Below are 18752 nucleotides of genomic sequence, written 5' to 3'. Positions count from 1 at the left end.
TACTTTTTCTGAGAAGTAACAACAAAATCTGAAATGCATGTACATTTTGGCTAAGCAATTTCACTTATCCTAAGGAGATATGTGTACGGGTTAGTAATTATACACACAGTTCACTCTAATGTTAACAATTTTTTTGTACTACATACTATTTGAGCTGGGCAGGGTAACACAAGCCAGCATTGGGAGATGAAGGCAGGAGGATCAAGAGCACAAGGTCATCTCCAGCTATACAGTGAGTTCAAGAGCAGCTTGGGCTATATGAGACCCTGACTTAAAATTAAAAAACAAAACAACACGAAACATGATTTAAAAGTGTACTAACAAGAAATTATTGTACATCCATTCTAGAATCTAATCTGTAATTAAACTGAAACATATCAGTTTAATAAAGAAAATGAAATTAAGAACTTTATATAGTATATCATCTTATTTAGGAAAAAATAACATTACTTTGTATAAGTATTCAAAAAAAGTCTTATAAGATTAGATAGTGAATATTAGGAGCGGTTATAGAAATAATACGCACTTACAGAAAACATGTAAAAACCATAGATAATGTTCAAAGTGGAAAACAACCTCCCTCTATAATTACCTTATAATTATGTCCATGAAAGAGCTGAGCACAACTTCTCTAACATCGACTTTAACAGAGGACAAGCTACTCAATAACATGATCTAATTTTGATTACAGTCAATATCCTTTGTATTCTAAATATGGTTTGAAATTTCTACACATAACACATATTATTTTAATGTGTTAAAAAAAATGAAGGACCAAATGCGATCTCTCAGCAGGTAAATTCATTTGCTGTGCAAGCCTAGTCACCCAAATCCAAACCTTGAGATTTACACAGAGGAAGAAGGGTAGGATCAATTTCACACAGCTGTCTTCTGATTTCTATGTGTCTGTTCCCTACATGCTCACATACACACAAACTAATAACAATTTTTAAATTTTTGGTGATTTAAAGGCCCTATTTATACCCATTATCTTAACAAAAACTTCTAAGAATGCTCTGTGAGAAGGTTTCTTATGAGACTTACCTTTTGACCCAGGGTGCTCTCCTGTTCATTTGTATTGAAAACAGTGATGTTTTCCAGGTTAAACTGACTTTGCAAATTAAGACCTAAGGAAAAGAGATTTTCATGCAAATGCACTGTCAGTTTTCTACCTGAGTATCTTGAGTACTAGAAATAGTCATGTGCTACTATACCAGGCTGAGTTAGTCCTTTTTATTCACAAAATTCAAAACAAATCCACAGAATATATAGTATTTAGAATTTTGCTAAAACATTTATTTCAGTTTGAGAGAATATAATTTATTAAAATACTATAAAGATGGCCAAATTATTTAGCTTTTCCTTGCTCTGCCTGCTGAGAGTGTCTAGACACAATAAATGTATCTTAGGTTCAGACCCTGGATTTTATTTAGGGCCCAGATCTTGGCTTTAACTACCATTCTGAAATAAAAAGCTCTCTGGAAAGTGGGCAACTCCAAGGCTGGGAAAGGAAACAGAGATGAGCCTGAGTAATAATATATATATATAAGAAAATCTGAAGGAGCTCCCAGTGGCAGAAACAGGAACAATGAGAGGAAAAAATTAATATATTGTAAAAGTCCACGATTTGCTGAAGAATCAAGCCCTGGACTCAAATAGTATGTAAACAAAAAGAGTGTTTTATTCTACTGAAGTCCAGCATGTTGAGGTATCCTGTTACTAAGACAGACAACAAATGAGCTCGCAGGACTGATTTAAAGTATATTAGGGGACTCTGGGGTAGGTGACCTTTATCTTGTTCCATCTCTAGGGACATTCCATTAACAGGGCATAGGGGCTGGAAACTGCTGCTGGGGAGGTCTGGACAATATGACATTATAATTCAAGGAATAAGTACCCACAGTTCATTTGGAAAGAGGTAACTAAACTAATATGCCAGTGAGAAGACAATTTTCCCTTATGGAAGGATCACCATTAATAACATAGAAAAAGTAAGAAAATTGCCATGATGGCCTAATAATATTCATATCAGGCAAGATCCACTGATGGATATTAGCAGACAAAGATTAAGGAGAAAAGAAGTATCTGTGTATTGTCTTAAAATACCCCTCCTCTTAAGAATTATAGATCACAAAGGGAAACGCTGCTATCCTAATATACAGGGACAAATAGGAGACACCATCTTAACTAAACAGTGAGTGATCCTAACACTGCCAGTATAAGACATGTCAACGTCAACTTCAAAGTGATGCTTTGAGAAGGTACAAAAGTTCCCTCTCTGTTCTTCAAAAGTCTAACTTCAATTCCTATGTGTCCAGTCACTAATGACAAGAAAGACTAAGGGACTGTGACTGGAAAGACTAGGAAACATGAAGATGAAATGTAACGTGGATCCTGGAATAAAAAAGGCAAGGGGTGATCAAGCTTCTGGAAAGAGTACTGTAGCAATGTGGATTTCTTAGTGTTAATAACTGTATTAGAGTTAGACACCAATGATATTACTTAATAATATTCAGATATCTCTATTAACCTTATAATTCCTGTCACAAAGAGTCAGATGTGAAACTCAATTGTTCTATTAGTAGTTTTTTGGACCAAAAGAAGAAGAAAAATCTAATAAATGGAGAAATCTCTTATTAAGCCATCCTCAACTCTACATCTTTAGGTAACAGTGAAAAGCTGTAACCTGGTGCTGAATTCTCTGGATGATGTTGAGAGTAACAGGCCCTGAGCTCAGAGGCACCATATACAAGCAATAAAAAACCCTCTCTAAAGAAATGCCCCCATCCTGGGGCTCAAAACTATTTTTCTCAAAAAACAAACAAACAAACAAAAAAACCAAAACATGACAGTTAGGAGAAACATAAGACATTTTAAGTTAAAAACAAAAAAAGACAAAAAAGATATTACAAAAATAAAAGACACTGAAATGATCAGTGAAATGATCAGATATAAACAAAAAAATGTTTACCTTATTTTAAATCTAGAAAACAAAGTTCAAAGTATCAACAGGGAGTAAAAGGCTAAAAAAGTGAAAAGACCTCCCAGAAATGAGTGTAATGAAGAGAGACAGATTAATATTAATATTCAGATAGGAAGGTAAGTAGGTAGAATAAAAGACAGGATACTTGTTGAGGTGTGATCTGTTGCTATGTACTGTGATGGTAAATTTTATACCCAATGTCTAGGCCTGCTAGTGAATTCTCTTGATTATAAGCTTTTGTTGTGCAAACCTTGTTCCTTGATTTAAAACAATTGGTTATATAAAATTGGCTACAGTCAATTACTAGCGGGATTAGAGGTAGGTGGGTTCTGAGTTACCTGGTTGGGGTGGAGAAGAGAGGGGAGTGAGGAGAGGCCAGGAAGAGGAGGAAGAACAAGAGGAGAGAAGGATGCCTCCATGAAAAACAGCAAGCATGGGATATACTGCTGGTAAGATTGCCAGGCCAGCAGTTAGAAGAGAAGATTAAGGATCACAACCTCCCTTCCCACCAGTAATTGTCAAACCCAAACAAAATAACTATAGTATGAATCTCATTTATTTTGTAAGCTAGTCATAAAGTGGTTGTACTACAGAAACAGTCAAAGAATAGATCATATATAATTGGAGATGCAAAAATAGAAAAAAAGGCATTTATAAAATGATAAGATGTAATCACTACAATTTTTAGAAAGTGGTAAAAGACATGAATCCAAATTTAAAATGTCAACAAATCCAAAGAATATTAGGTAAAAAGCAATCCACAATACACATATCAGAGTAAAATCAAAGAACATCTTAAAAGCAGTAAAAACATTCTCTTTCAAAAGTCAGACATCTGATTAGTCTATAGAACATAGGACGAGGGTCATAAAATGGCTTAGCCTGATAACATGAATTCAATCCCCAGGACCGACATGGTAGGAGGGAACTGATGCCTATAAGTTGTCCTTTGATCTTCATATATATACATGTACACACACACACACGGTTATAAAAAAGTTTAAAAAGAATAACAAAGAATGAGACTAGAAGATTATTACAAATGAAATGAAATCTATCTAGTATCAACCTAGCATTTTAAAGCCACTGAACTAATACAAGAATTAAAGAGAAAATAAGATTTCATGAAAAAGATGTTATGTATGATAACAGTTCTTTGTGTGTTTGGTGTGTGTGTCAACTTGACATAAGTTAAAATCATCTGAGAAGAGGAAGTCACAGTTGAGAAAATGTCTCTATAAGATTGGCCTGTAGGCAAGCCTATATGGCATCTTCTTAATTAGTGATTAAAGGGGGAGAGAAGGGCAGCCCATTGTGGGATGTGCCACGACGGGCTGTGCTGCTCTAGTATCAGAGTATGTAAAAAAGGAAACTGATGTATTGTGTGTAGTATTGTGATGTATTGTGATGTATTAGGTATAGTAGTGGCTTTTAATCCTAGCACTCAGGAGGCAGAGGCAGTGAGTTCACGGCCAGCCTGGTCTACAAAGTGAGTTCCAGGACAGACAGAACTATATAGTGAGATCTTGTCTCAAAGGAGGAAAAAAGGCAAAATGAGCAAGCCATAAGGAGCAAGCCAGTATGTTGCACTACAGTTTGTGTCACTTCCTGCCTTTAGGTTCCTGCCTTGAGTTCTTGCCCTAAATTCTCTTAGAGATGGAGTGTGATGGGAGTTGGAAGCTGAAATAAATCCTTTCTTCCCCAAGTTACTGTTGATGATAGTGTTTATTGCAACATTAGAAATCTTATTACGACAAGTTCTGTACTAATGAAAAGATGAGGGCCTAAGAGATGGCTCAGCGGTTAAGAGCACCGACTGCTCTTCCAGAGGTCCTGAGTTCAATTCCCAGCAACCACATGGTGGCTCACAACCATCTGTAATGGGATCTGATGCCCTCTTCTGGTGTGTCTGAAGACAGTGACAGTGTACTTATATATAATATATAAATCTTAAAAAAAAGAAAAAAGGAAGAAAAGACTAAGGGATAATGACCACAGAAGGAAGTAGTATACACATATTAAGACTAAGCTAGAAATGACTAGGAAAGAGAAAACCTAGACCTAGCATGACAAGAAGAAAGCACACAAATCCACCATTAACATATTCTATAAGCTTACTATAGGCATGCACCATTGTATGTACATCATGTTTTAATACAATCATCACAATAATATATTAAAGGCAGGGAAAAACCAAATCAAAGAGATTAAAATCTGGTGCATCTGAATAGATCTAAGACAGGGAAGGCTCCAGTTTTGGAGCCAAGCAATGGTTCTATAAGTATTTGCTTCATCATTTCATTTATGTTACATACTTTGCAATGAGTTACATTTCACAATAGAACATTGTGAAATAGGGGCTGGAGAGATAACTGAAGTGGGGCAAGAGCACTTGCTGCTCTTACAGAGGACAAAGCCTCTACATAGGTGGCTTACAACCACCTGTAATGCCAGCTCCATGGGCAACATACACATGGTATGCATATATACATGTGCAGATAAAGCGCTCATAGATATGAAATATCAATTTTTTGTTTAAAAAATTCTAAAATTAAAGGAGTTAAATATAACTAAACAGCAATCACTGTAGGAGAAATGGAGACAGAATAGGCTTATATTATGAAATGAAATATAGACAAAATAGTTCATACCTACATATATTACTATGATTCAGTAGCACATTTTTAGTAAACTTGGAATTTCAGATTATATCATAGCTAGAACTGGTGAATTTACAAGAAAATAAAGCAATTTTCTAAGCTTTCAAAAATTTATGTTAAGTTTTCATATTATGACGATTTTACTCCAATAAAAACTGGGAGAGATTTCCTTAAAAAAGAATATAATGTATAAAACCTTACCTGATTTCTCGGATAGTGGAAAAAGTCTGGCCAAAAAGAGCTGAATTCTTCCACAGAAAACTGTATTCTGAGATTTAGACAATCTTCTGAGGAGATCTAACAATGTTCAGAAATGAATGTTGAAGAGAAGAGATGATTTTATGTTTATTATAATTGTACTTGAGTTTTTAACTATTTGTTCAGAATTTTTCTGAAGCAAGGGTTCTTAAAATGGAAGTAGCAGTTATTGTCAAAGAAAGTAAGTTAGAAACAAAGTTCTGTGGACAAGTCAGTGAAAGTGAATGATGAGTTTAATAAATAGGACAACTTAAAAACCAAGACCCTAATCTACCTTTAAGATACCTTCACTGTTAAATCATAATCCACCTATTCTTCTGGTCACAGTCACAGTTTTAGAAGCAGTAACTTAATACTGAATTACTTACCATTGCACATACGCAGTAAATAATTTTTGCCAGCAGAATAGAATGTATTCTGAAATTAAGACCAAAATTATTACTATACTTTGGAAGTTGCCCACTCCATTCAGTAAGTCATAGGGATTAAACTATGAAAGAGTACTAATATATAAGTCTGTTTCACTACTTTAACTTATTTCAAAGCATTTTCATTTGAATATGTATGACAGTATGTGTTGAATAACTAGTAAACACCTAGAAGTGTGTGTGTGTGTGTGTGCTTGCTTTACCTTTAAGATCTTTACTTTTCCTATATCTGATAGAGGGCTAATATCTAATATATACAAAGAACTCAAGAAGATAGACTCCAGAGAATCAAATAATCCTATTAAAAAGTGGGGTACAAGGGGTTGGGGATTTAGCTCAGTGGTAGAGCGCTTGCCTAGCAAGCACAAGGCCCTGGGTTCGGTCCCCAGCTCCGAAAAAAAGAAAGAAAAAAAAAATGGGGTACAGAGCTAAACAAAGAATTCTCAACTGAGAAATGTTGAATGACTAAGAAGCACCTTAAGAAATGTTCAACATCTTTACTCACCAGGGAAATGCAGATCTAAACATCTGAGATTCCACCTCACTCCTGTTAGAATGGCTAAGATCAAAAACTCAGGGGACAACAGATGCTGGCAAGGATGTGGAAAAAGAGGAACACTCCTTCATTATTGGTGGGATTGCAAGCTGGTACAACCACTCTGGAAATCCGTCTGGAGGTTCCTCAGAAAATTGGACATTGCACTACCTGAGGACCCAGCTATATCACTCCTGGGCATATACCCAAAAGATGCTCCAACATACAACAAAGACACGTGCTCCACTATGTTCACTGCATCTTTATTTATAATAGCCAGAAGCTGGAAAGAACCCAGATGTCCCTCAACAGAGGAATGGATACAGAAAATGTGGTACATCTACACAATGGAGTACTACTCAGCTATCAAAAACAATGACTTCCTGAAATTCATAGGCAAATGGATGGAACTAGAAAATATTATCCTGAATGAGGTAACCTAATGGCTATTAGCCCAAAAGCTCAGATTACCAAAGATATAATCCACAGATCACATGAAGCTCAAGAAGAAAGACAACCAAAGTGCAGATGCTTCATTCCTTCTTAGAAGGGGAAACAAAAATATTCATAGGAGGAAATACAGAGACAAAGTTTGGAGCAGAGACTGAAGGAAAGGCCATTCAGAGACTGTCCCACCTGGGGATCCAGCCCATATTCAGCTACCAAACCCAAACAATATTGCTGACGCCAAGAAGTGCATGCTGACAGGAGCCTGATATAGCTGTCTCCTGAGAGGTTCTGTCAGAGCATGACAAATACAGAGGCGGATGCTCACAGCCAACCATTGAACTGAGAATGGGGTCCCATTAGTAGAGGAGTTAGAGAAAGGATTGAAGGAGCTGAAGGGGTTTGCAACCCCATAACAACAATACCAGCCAACTCCCAGGGACTAAACCACCGTCCAAAGAGTACACATGGACAGACCCATGGCTCCAGCTGCATATGTAGCAGAGGAGAAGCCCTTGGCTCTGCCAAGGCTCGATGCCCCAGTGTAGAGGAATGGTGGGTGGGGAAATGACCTCATAGAAGAAGGGGAAGGGGGTATGGATTAGGGAGCTTATGGTCGGGAAACCAGGAAAGGGGATAACATTTGAAATGTAAATAAAAAATATCCAATAAAAAAATTGTAAAAAAAATTTACACTCATTTATTTTATGAGTGTTTTTCTGCATGTATGTATGTATACCACATGTGTGTATGGTGTTTGCCCAAAGGTTAGAAGAGGGCATCAGATGGCCCTGTACTGGAGTTATGGATGATGGTAAGCCACCATGTGTGAGTGCTGGGAATTAAATCCAGGTTCTCCAAAGGAGTAACAAGTACTCTAAACTGCTAAGCCGTCCCCTAGCCTTCTTTATTTGAGACAAGTTCTCCCTGTGTTGGGCAGGCTAGCTTGGAACACAGCTTTCCTACCTACCTATACCTCATAACTTTACAATACTATGCCTGATTGAAAAGTTGTACTTTCAAATTACTTTAAGTTTTGTAGTTCAAAATTTTCTCTATATCTAATTCTTATTTAGTTCTCCCAAGAAAACATAATATATAATTTTTTCATAGGGACAAATGTTTTGGCAACCACCAATATTAGAATTACCAGCAAATAAAGCACAAACAAAATTGTCTTCTGAATTCTATCTCTACACTGCTAGTATTAGCAGGAAAGTAAACCAAGGCACTTACTGACTTCCAAGTGGCAACATTTTTTTCGACAAAAGTGAATATTGTGTCACACTGATCCAAAGGAAGGCAGTCCAAGACATCTCCCAATAGCACAAATGGTGTGGACGCAGTACAGACACCTGCAAATGGGGTACAAATCAATGAAGAGCTAGTGACACTGCCTTCCGACCCAAGAAAAAGAATCCAAGGACAGGCAAATTACAAAGTAATAATAAAGTGAAAGTTACTATATGCCTCTAAAATCAATAACGAATGTTTCAGTCATCAACTGTTTGACATTGAATAGAAGTTCAATAAGTATGTGTCAAGCTGAATTAAACCTATTTATGGACAAACTGGAAACCCAAAACAAAGTATTACTAATAATAATCTCTTCAAAAATAAGACTTTCCCTTGCAGAAAATTGTATTTAAGCCTTTATTTGCAGCTTAAATAGAGAAGTCCGTGTTTTTCTAAAGTTCTAGGCATAGCTCCCAGTTTGTAGTAAAGACATCACCAATCTTAAGTAATATAGTAAGTCAATGAGCTAAGCACATATTATAAATGGAGGAACAGGTGAGGAAAACTGTTTACTGAATAAACAAATGAATAACTAATAAACAGCTTACACAAAAGTTTAGTAAGTAAATCAAAATTGAGGAAGTTAGATTTACAAAACAGCTCACTTTGACACTGGGAAACCATTTTTACCTTGTGTGCTCTAGGTATATAAAGCATCAAAAGAATGTGATACAAATGATACTTAACAGGTTCAAAGGCCATCTTTGCATATATTATTTAAATTAATCAAATGAAATTTGAACCATAGGGTTAAGAAATATTGATGAACTGTTTTTCATTTCACTTTCTGAAAATATTTAACAAGATCTTATCATGTATCAGGCTCTATGTGCCTATGTCCTGTGTTTAAAGTCTTAAACCAATCTTATACTTGTATGGCACTGATATATTTTTACAGAAGATTTATTTATTTTATATGTATGTGTATATTCCTGAGTATATGTATGTGCACCCCACATGTGCAGAGGCCAGAAGAGGACTTCATATCCTATGAAGCTGGAGGTATAGGTAGTTATGAGCTGCCTGTCATAGATGCTGGAACTGAACATAGGTCCTCTGCAAGAGCAGCAAGTAATCTTAGCTCATGAGCATCTCCCAGCACCCCACTGCCGTTTTTCTTAATAGACCTCTTCCTAGTTTTTCTGCTAGCAATCTACCCCAATGCACTTACTGTTCTAAGGGTGTCTATCCGTATGAGATACACTGGTCTTTAAACTAACCCACACTTTTTTTTTTTTTTGCCATTCTCATTTCATACAATTTTCTAGCTATGCTGAACTTGGTCTTTGTATAACTATCTCCTCTATTTCTGGCAAACTTAATCCCTTATGTTCCTATTTGTAGGCCAGATATTCCTTTTTTCATTTTGTCTTATTTTGTCTCAAATTTCTGATTGTCCTGATTCAGCCTGACAAGTGCTAGATTATAGGTAGATGTTATGGATCCCAATTCATCTTCCTTTTTAAAATTCTTCCTGATTCCTTTAGATTTTAATTTAGAGAGCCACGTTCACTTCATTATAATCAACACACTTTAACCACAGCACTTATAGCACAGTAACAGTCACACATTTCTGTCCTCCATTAACCTCTAGACTCTTACAGGTGGGCTCTACAATTTACTCATCACTGAATCTCCAAATCTTAACATAGTACTATGCATACAATAAGTGCTCAGTAAGTATTTGTACATGGTTAAAACACCTGAAATACAAGGAAATTGCAAATGTACATGACATGATAGAGATGAGAAATAAGTATGAACAAATTCTTGGCAAAGGTAGAAGTCAATGAACAGGGGGCTGTGAATGTAGGTCAGTGGGAGAAGAGCATGCATGAGGTGCTAATGCTTGGTCTCTAGCACCACACATAAAGAATGAACAAAACTAGACAGAGGTAGAGGTATCTTGAGATTCTTAAATAAAACTGGTCAGATATAAAACAACTTTAAAAAGAAAGAGAAAAATACTTACTTTCTGTTACTCCCCCAATGGCAAGAGAAATAATAGCTAAAACGTTCTCACATGCTGAATGATTTATCTACCAACAGAGAAACAATTTTATTTAGAAGCAAGAATTTGGACTAATTTGTTAACAATAAAGACAAGTTCTATGAAATTAAGCAGTAATACATTCAGGAATAAAAATATCTTACACAAAGTTATTTTGTAAGATGAAAAACCATGAACACTATAGAAGTGTGTCAAGCAGTAAAGAGTGAGTCAATCAAAATCCAGTGGGCTCGGGAAATGTTAACTTTTACCTGACTAAGGTTTTAAGCTTATTGGGTATAGAAGTTCTAAGGCTGTGAGTAAGTCAACAGCAGGACAAAAGCAGGGCCTGGCTTGAATCCATGTTAACCCTGGAGCATTAGCTGAGGGCCTTCTGTAGGAAGGTGACTGCAACAGTGAGCACTCTGACTGCTCTCTGTGCTGTTACACGGCACCAACAGAATGTTACTGCTCTTCTTACAAACAGAACTGAAGCTCTGAAAGAAAAGGGACTTTCTCAGCACCTCATAACAGAGAAGTGATGAAAAAAAGATTTTTTTAAGTCTGAAAAAGTGATCACTTGGTCTGACCCAAAATTATCTGAGAAAAAGGGGGGATACTATTATATTATGGCCATCAGAAGAGAATCTATCACCACGGGCCCCAATTTCTCCTTAATCAAAAATAAATGTTAAAAATTTTTCTTTCATTCAGGATCCCTGCTAAAGGCAATATTTAGATTCTTCATGGTTAAATTTCATCAGCAAAGTTAAACAAGCCTTAGTTACTTATGTATGTTTATAGCTGAGGAAAATCCCACAAGAAAATGAGGACATGTAATCCTCACTCTGGCTTAACATCCTTGAACTAGACTGCTTATGCCTTTACACGGTGTGTCATCATTTATCTAACAAAGTGAGAGTCTACTTTTAAAAAAATGTATTTTGTATACCTGTGTGCATTCTGTATGTGTATGGAGGTCAGAGGACAATTTGCAGGAGTTCTCTCCTTCCAACATCTAGGTTCTAGAGATCAAAGTCAGGACATGGAGCTCTGTAGCAAGTGCCTTGACTTGCTGGGGCATCTTCCCAAGTCAGTCTTTACTTCTTGCTCTTTAAGACTGAATGTCAAAATTTTTCTTATCATCAAAACCTTAAACTGTACCTGAGCTATCAAGAGCCTAAATTAGGACTATCCTACTCAATACAGCTTCTAAAGGCAGAGTGTTCATGCTCAGAAAACATGTCATGAAACATCCATTCCAACAATAAAGCAATTTCTAATAACATGACTTATTAACTGGCCAGCAAATTTTAACAAATAAAGAGGGAAATACTTACAATTTCTTCTTCCAGAACGCCTCTGAAAGCTTGGTCAAGGGTACATTTTTTTTCATTTTCACTATTAAAAACATAAATACCTTCATTTCACAAACAGTTCACTATTATAAACATTCATAAAGTCCTTTTTATGAACATTGCACTTTACCTGCCAGGTAACTGACTGAAGGCATTCAACAATGGCTTGATAGTTTTGTTATTCAAGGCTTCTCTGGTAGATTTCTACAAAAATAAAAATGACAAGTAAATAAAAAGCTTTTGTTGTTTATGAAAATTTACTGTTCATTAATTATAAGTCTTTCTAACTAAAAAAATGTTTTTAACTAAGAAACATTTTCTGCCAGTCATTTTTATTAACTTTTGTTTCTAATGCAACTTAATGATCCTGATCTTTGTCACATGAAACTGGCAAGAGCTAATTTGACATTTGCATCACAGGTTCCCCTTTCCTATATATCATATCCATGCACACTTCCTGCTTTAAAAAAAAAAAAAAACTTGCTAAGTTTAATGGGGCATCCTGCAACCAGCACTGGAAACAATCAGCTTAAGGTCAACCTGAATTCTGAGTTCCCAGCCTAGCTTGGGCTACATAACAAAACCCTGTCTAAACAACACCAATTCAGTTTGGTTCATGAATTACATGTTTGGTTTTCAAATGTTGTAGCTCCCTTAAGACCTACTTCCCACATTACTCTATGGTTACCAGCCTTACACCCACTCTCTAAAAATACACTGAAGCATGGCTGTGTTTAAAGACATTTCCTATCAATCTCATTTCAGCATGTTCACATTCTCACGCTGTTCTTTCTATCTGTTCATTCAAAATCTATATATTCTTTCAGATTCAGCTCAAGGCCTACTACTTCCAAGCGTTTTGCTCAGCTGACACAGTACCAGGGAAATCTTAAGGATGAATAAATAAATGATTGTCTTAAACTGGCCATAATTTATACAGGACAAAAATATTGCATATATTTGGAAAGCTGTCTTATTACTTCATAAAGGCTTCGATGTGTGTTAAGTGTCCATTACTGGCTCCATCACTAGGTAAGTTGAATAACCTGGGGTTCATTCTCTTTTTGATTCCCCACCCTCACCAGTTAAAATGAGTGGCGCTGCAGATAGATCCTTGCTATTATCAGTGGCAGTGGCACTGCATGGGAACTTATTAAAAAATGCAGAATCTAAGCAGGGCAATCTAGTACGCACCTTTAATCCCAGCACTCAGGTGGCAGAGGCAGGGAGACCTCTAGTTCTAGGACAGCTAAGGCCTCACAGAAAACCCTGTCTCCAAACACCCAGAATCTCTGGCTTAATGAATAAGTATCTTCATTTCACAAGATCTCTACATGGCAATACCACACAGCAAAGCCGAGAACTACTAATCTAAATGATCCCTAATTAAACAGTGCTGTAGTTCAGTAGTGGAGTTCTTTGCTTCTACTCCCAGGACTGAGAAAAAGGGTCGGAGGGAGATGTTCCTTTCAGGGCTACTGTAACAGAAGAAAACGTCTCTAATGACATAAGCAAGGCATAATCTTTCAAAACCAAACACCTTGCAAAGCAGAAAATGGTTAAAACAACTACTGATTATGAAGAATCTCTTTTCTCTCACATAAGTTTCCTTCTGGCATCAGTACAATTACCTAAACACAGTTACATATCTAAGTCGAAACGTGCATGTAATCTTAGTACAGATGGTATAGATTATGGGCCCAATAGCTTATAAGAGTGTTCTTTATACATATATTGCTGTGATGGACAACAGAAAAAGGACCGTGGACTTAAAGTCAGAAAAACGAGAAAAGTCAGTCAACTTAATTTTGTTTTTTGAGGGGTTAGAGGTGTCTTAGTTTCTAGCTCACGCACTAGAGACAAAAAAAAAAAAAAAAAAAAAAACTTTTAGTGTTACTCTGACACATAAACCATCATAAAGTGTTTCCTAAATGCTCAACAACCTTTTCCCAAACAGGCAAAACGAAACAGCAGCTGGTAACTCTTCGGAGTTGGTAACCCTTCCCAAGGTGATCAGTTTGCCTCTTCCCGGTTAGGAGCTCCTTATCCATCTCTGGATGAAATGAGCAAGACGAAGGGGGGCTAAACTGACTAACTGACTGCTAGATTAGCCACCAGGTAGTGTAGGAGGCGGGGCGGAAACAGACTTCAGGGCTCCTGCCCGAGAAACCTGCTCCGCCCAGCTAGATGAGCTGAAGCTGACTGAGCTAATCTATGGGTGAAGTTTCCATGCTCGCCCGCAAGAAAACGGCAAGAACCAGGGATTCGCCAGCGGAGGGGCAGAGGACCCACAGACGAGTAGTCAGTGTGCCTTTCCCTTAATGTCAGTCCCGGAAAGGGCCAGGAGCAGACCCAGCTGTGAAAATCCTTCGGTCTCTTGGAAATTTTCAGCGAGAGAAAGGAAAAGAATAGAACCAGGTCAGAACCACGGCCGTCAGCCCCCAAGCTCACCGTAAACCGCGTCCGCGCCTCGGGCAAACTGAAAAGCGCCGGCGTCGGAGACATCTTGGTTGCGCGTGCCCACCACCGTACTGCGGCTCACAGTGATGACGTCAGGTTGGGAGCAACGAGACGGCCCGGCACACACAGCTAGAGTGGCCAGCGGTGATATTCTCCGGTGCAATCTGGCTCAGCCGTATGACTCATAGGCCGGGCTCTGGGACCACACTAGAATGGAGCGGTCTAGGGTGTCTCGCGCAGTCAGCTCCGCCCTGGGCACAGACAAGGCTGGTTTTCTCGGCAGACGAATGACGGCTTGGTGCAGTTTCAGGGGCGGCACCGGAAGGTAGCGCTCGCGAGAAGCCAGTTTGCCTGAAGAAGCAGACGCACTGTGGCAGCACTATCTTGTTACTTCAAGGGCTGTGATGAATTTTGAACTGATACATCTTTCTTACTGCTTGGAGGATGCTTAGCCTCAGAGAAAAATGGGGTCAACACATGAAACAGTTGAAAGATGGGTTGAGAAAATTTAAAGGGCGGGGGGAGTAGGATCTTAAATGGGATGGAGATATGGATTGTAGCAGCTTGAGCTCTGAATTATTTCATGTTCAAGTATAGCTCTACCCATCCGTCTAAGTTGCATGAACCCAGTAAATCCTTTCTATAATAGCCTAATGCTATTAAAAGTTAGACTTGATCTCTTATCAGTCTCATCTGATTAATGCAAGAACTGAGGGGCAATTCATTTGCAATTACTTAAATTTCCTTTTCATTTTTCAAACTCAAAATGAATTTGGGCCACAGACGTCCTGAATGGGATCAACTGATGATCCAGGGTCCCCATGAGCCTAATGAAGTTAGTAGCTGGATTTGCCTCTAAGCAGTACTTTGTGAATCTATACATAGGGTGAAAGCTGAATTCAGTGGACGTGGATGAGAATATGAATCTTATCCCCACACTGACTGGAGAGATACAGTGAGAGTCTTTTCTAGTGTTACATTACTAGTGGCTCTAATGTCAGCCGAGCAGTTGTAGAGAGAAAAAAAAAAGATTATTATTTTAGTCTGAGTTATCACTGAACACTGAGTTCTTCTGTCCAGGTAATTTACTCTGAAGGTTTTCCAAGGAAGAAGGGCAGTGGAACTGGGAACAATGAAACAGAAAAGCCAATGTATAAGGTATATTTTTAGGATTGGTCAATTGTGTTAGGTTTTTTCTATAGCTGTGACAAAAATGCCTGACAGGAATAACAGATGGGAAGAGAAAGTTATTTTGTCTCATGGTGCAGAGGATATCATCTGCCATGTGGCTGGAATGGAATGGTTCATGGAAGTAGGAACTACAGCACAGCTGGTTGATATTGTCACAGATCAGGAAGCATAGAGCACAAAGCAAGTAGGGCCAGGTTGTAACCCTTAGTGGTCTGTACTTAGTGGCCTAAATCCAAAATCTAAGGTTCCACAGTCCATCAAAATAGTGCTACCATTTGAGGACCTGGTGTGCAAACACATGAGCCTGTGGGGGACATCTGAATTCAAACCATAGCACTGTTTGGGTGACTGGGATTCAATTTTTGTAAAAGTAACTTTTATTTACCTGATGTGATTGTCATCTCTGAGACTTACTGTTGAATAAGCTCACCCTTTCTTGTTCTTTCTGAACTCTGGCTAGCTAGTTCAACTTAGCTGCTCTGGCTCAAATTCTCCAAGCTGACTAATTCAATCTGGCTTCCCTCAGCTTCTTAGTGAATTGTTCTGCTTGGCCTCAAACTAATGCTGGCAATTTGTCCTAATCTTCTGGCTCCTTATTCTCTGGGCTCAACTGCCTCTGCTGACTTGTGCCGAACTCACGAATAAACTCAACTCCACTACCCTGCACTGATTCCCAGTTGACTGAACTCCTCACTCACTCAACTGACTGACTGACTCCCTGTGCTGCTCTTAAATAGCTTCCATGAGAGTGAGCATATCCTATCTCTGACTCATTTTGTCAAATCTTTCTCTGATTGGTCACTTTATCCATCAATTAGATGTAAATATTTGGGATTAAAGGGCATGACTATATTCTAGCTAGATCACACAGATCTAAAACGTCTTTGAATGTGATCAGAGAAGTCGTGTTGCTGGATTAAAATTCCTGTACAATTTTACTGAGACCTTTTGAGAGGCTGTATTTAGTACACCATTATATGATTTGTCCAATGGGAATGGGCAGCCCCTTTAAGTATAAATTATGATGGGAGATGGGTTTGAGGATGCAACTCGTGTTGGTAGAGTGTTTGCTTATCAGTGGTGAAGCCCTGGGTTTGATTGGCTATATAGTGAGTTCTAGGCCAGTCTGGGCCACGAGAGACCCTATTTCAGAAAACAAAGTAGTAAAAATAAATTATGCTGATTAAATCAGATGTCAAAACATGGATAGATCTAGCTTAATATTTATATGACTTGGGAAGTTGAGTATTTAAGAACAGTAATTCAAGAATATGCAGGATGTGATGATGTGTGCCTATAATTCCAGGTACTTAGATAAGTAAAGCAGGAAAGTTATGAACTTGACACCAGTCTGGGATATATAGAAAGACCCCCTTGTTTTCAAAAAGGTAAAATGAATACATATAATTTTAGGAAAGTTAGATGACAGTATTACAGCTATCATAAACATAAAATCCAGACTGTTTGATATCCTTCTGTAAGCATTTCCATATTTTAGCTGTGTATTCCTTTATCCATGCAAAAATGGTTTTGTACTATTTTATCAAGGCTAGAAAGATTTGTGATTCATCCATGACTTATCTGCAGCTTTTGGTTTTAGTAGTGTTTCTTGGTCCAAGGACTGCAGCCATTTGGTATCTTCTAGTATTATTAGCACCTGACATCTACAGCCAGAGCTGGCCCAGCTAGACACATTTGTAGCCCCATTGGAAAACAATAATATCAACCAACCGAACCCCACCAGAGCTCCCAGGGACTAACAACCAATGAGTACACATGGACAGATCCATGACTCCAGCCTCATATTGTCCAGCATCAATAGAAGGAAAAACCCTTGGCCCTGTGAAGACTCATTTCCCCAGTGTAGGATAATGCCAGGGCAGTGAGGTAGGAGTGGGTAGGTGGGAGTGGGAGCATCCTCATAGAAGCAGGGGTGGAGGAATGGGAGGGGGGGAAAGGGGATAACATTTGAAATGGAAATACATAAAATATCCAAGAAAAATAAATAAATAAATGTTTCTTTAAAAAATGAATGGATTTCATGTCATAAAGATCACTTAGTATCATTCTTGACTGGGTGTGGCAGAAGCAGGCAGATCCCTGGGAGTTCACAGCCAGCTTGGTTTACGTAAAGAGTTCCAGGCCAACGAGAGCTACATAATAAAGCAACCCTGTCTAAAAATAAGGTTTAAAAAAATATAAAGGAATAGTTACAGTGTAAAAGGACAGAAAAATACTCAAGCAAGTTTCACTCATGAGAAACACCGTACTACCAGATAAACATTCATTATGTTATTCTTGATTTATTGTACTTTGTAAGGTGATCAGGGTTTTGTTTTTTGTTTTGTTTTACAGATGGAATATTTGTGGTAGCCCTAACTTGAACAGCTCTCGGAATGATTTCCCCCTGCAGTTTGTTTTCACTTTATATGTCTGACACTGTTTATTGTCTTCCTGGGGAGGAACACACATGGGAGTGTGCCTCTGGTCTGATCTCTCCTTTCATTTTCACATGGATCCTAGGGATTGAACTCACGGCCAGGCTTGTGTGGTATACAGTCTTACCTGCTGAGGCACATCTCTGTCATATTGATTTTCATAAATTTTTACATTATTTTCTGCCATGGTAATCCGGAATGACTTTGTTTTTAATGATTTTTAATAAATGTTTAGTTTTAATCCATAAATGTGTGTTATTGCCCCACAAATCATATATTCTTTAACACAATATTGAAATTAAATAAGCAATGAATGCTTAAATGTTCAAGTCAATAGAGAATAGCATTAAGGCTTACATGGAGTGACTAAGCTTAGTAAGGAAAGTTTACTAAAAAACGGAGATTGACCCAAAGTGGGGCTATGGTCCAGCTAGGCAAGTTGTAAATCCAAATTAAAATTTGTTGAAGGAAATTGTTATTCCAGTAAACATACAAATAGAATTGAGATAGGTTTATTTATTATTGATAAAGTGGAAGGGTCTATAAAGAATTTCATATCTGCACAATACTTCATCTCGGAGGGTAATCACAAAATTACCTAAATCTTCAATTCTGTGAGTTCTGAAAGGGAAAGAAGAGATTGAAGTTAGCAGAGATCAGTTATGGAGGTTTAAGGAAAGAGGCTAGCTAGTCATTTGATTTAATGGT

The 18752-nt window shown here is 37.8% G+C and overlaps 1 protein-coding gene and 1 long non-coding RNA gene across 4 annotated transcripts in view; one reads left to right on the top strand and one right to left on the bottom strand.

The window, feature by feature from the left end:
- The window catches only part of Thoc1 (THO complex subunit 1), a 38916-nt gene extending 20820 nt beyond the window's left edge, over positions 1-18096 (bottom strand). The window contains exons 1-8 of one of the 3 annotated variants that reach the window (XM_063277273.1): positions 14407-18096; positions 12086-12159; positions 11938-11998; positions 10580-10646; positions 8548-8666; positions 6270-6318; positions 5845-5940; positions 1045-1127 (exon numbers count right to left, since the gene is read on the bottom strand). In XM_063277273.1, coding sequence (XP_063133343.1) covers positions 1045-1127; positions 5845-5940; positions 6270-6318; positions 8548-8666; positions 10580-10646; positions 11938-11998; positions 12086-12159; positions 14407-14460 — 603 coding nt within the window. In that variant the 5' untranslated portion in view covers positions 14461-18096. Of the gene's footprint in view, positions 1-1044; positions 1128-5844; positions 5941-6269; positions 6319-7500; positions 7603-8547; positions 8667-10579; positions 10647-11937; positions 11999-12085; positions 12160-14406 lie in introns of all 3 variants that reach the window. The other 2 variants (NM_001398637.1, NM_001047850.2) reach the window with 2 other exon arrangements.
- LOC134482897 (uncharacterized) lies at positions 15458-18293 on the top strand. The gene is made up of 2 exons (XR_010059607.1): positions 15458-15573; positions 17962-18293. It is a non-coding gene; the product is annotated as an uncharacterized LOC134482897 (long non-coding RNA).
- Positions 18294-18752: the final 459 nt, after the last annotated feature.

Source organism: Rattus norvegicus, chromosome 18 (assembly GCF_036323735.1).
Source record: "Rattus norvegicus strain BN/NHsdMcwi chromosome 18, GRCr8, whole genome shotgun sequence".
In the NCBI taxonomy this organism is placed as follows: Eukaryota; Metazoa; Chordata; class Mammalia; order Rodentia; family Muridae; genus Rattus; species Rattus norvegicus.
Note: the sequence above shows the minus strand (reverse complement) of the source record. Positions and strands in the feature narration are given on the sequence as shown.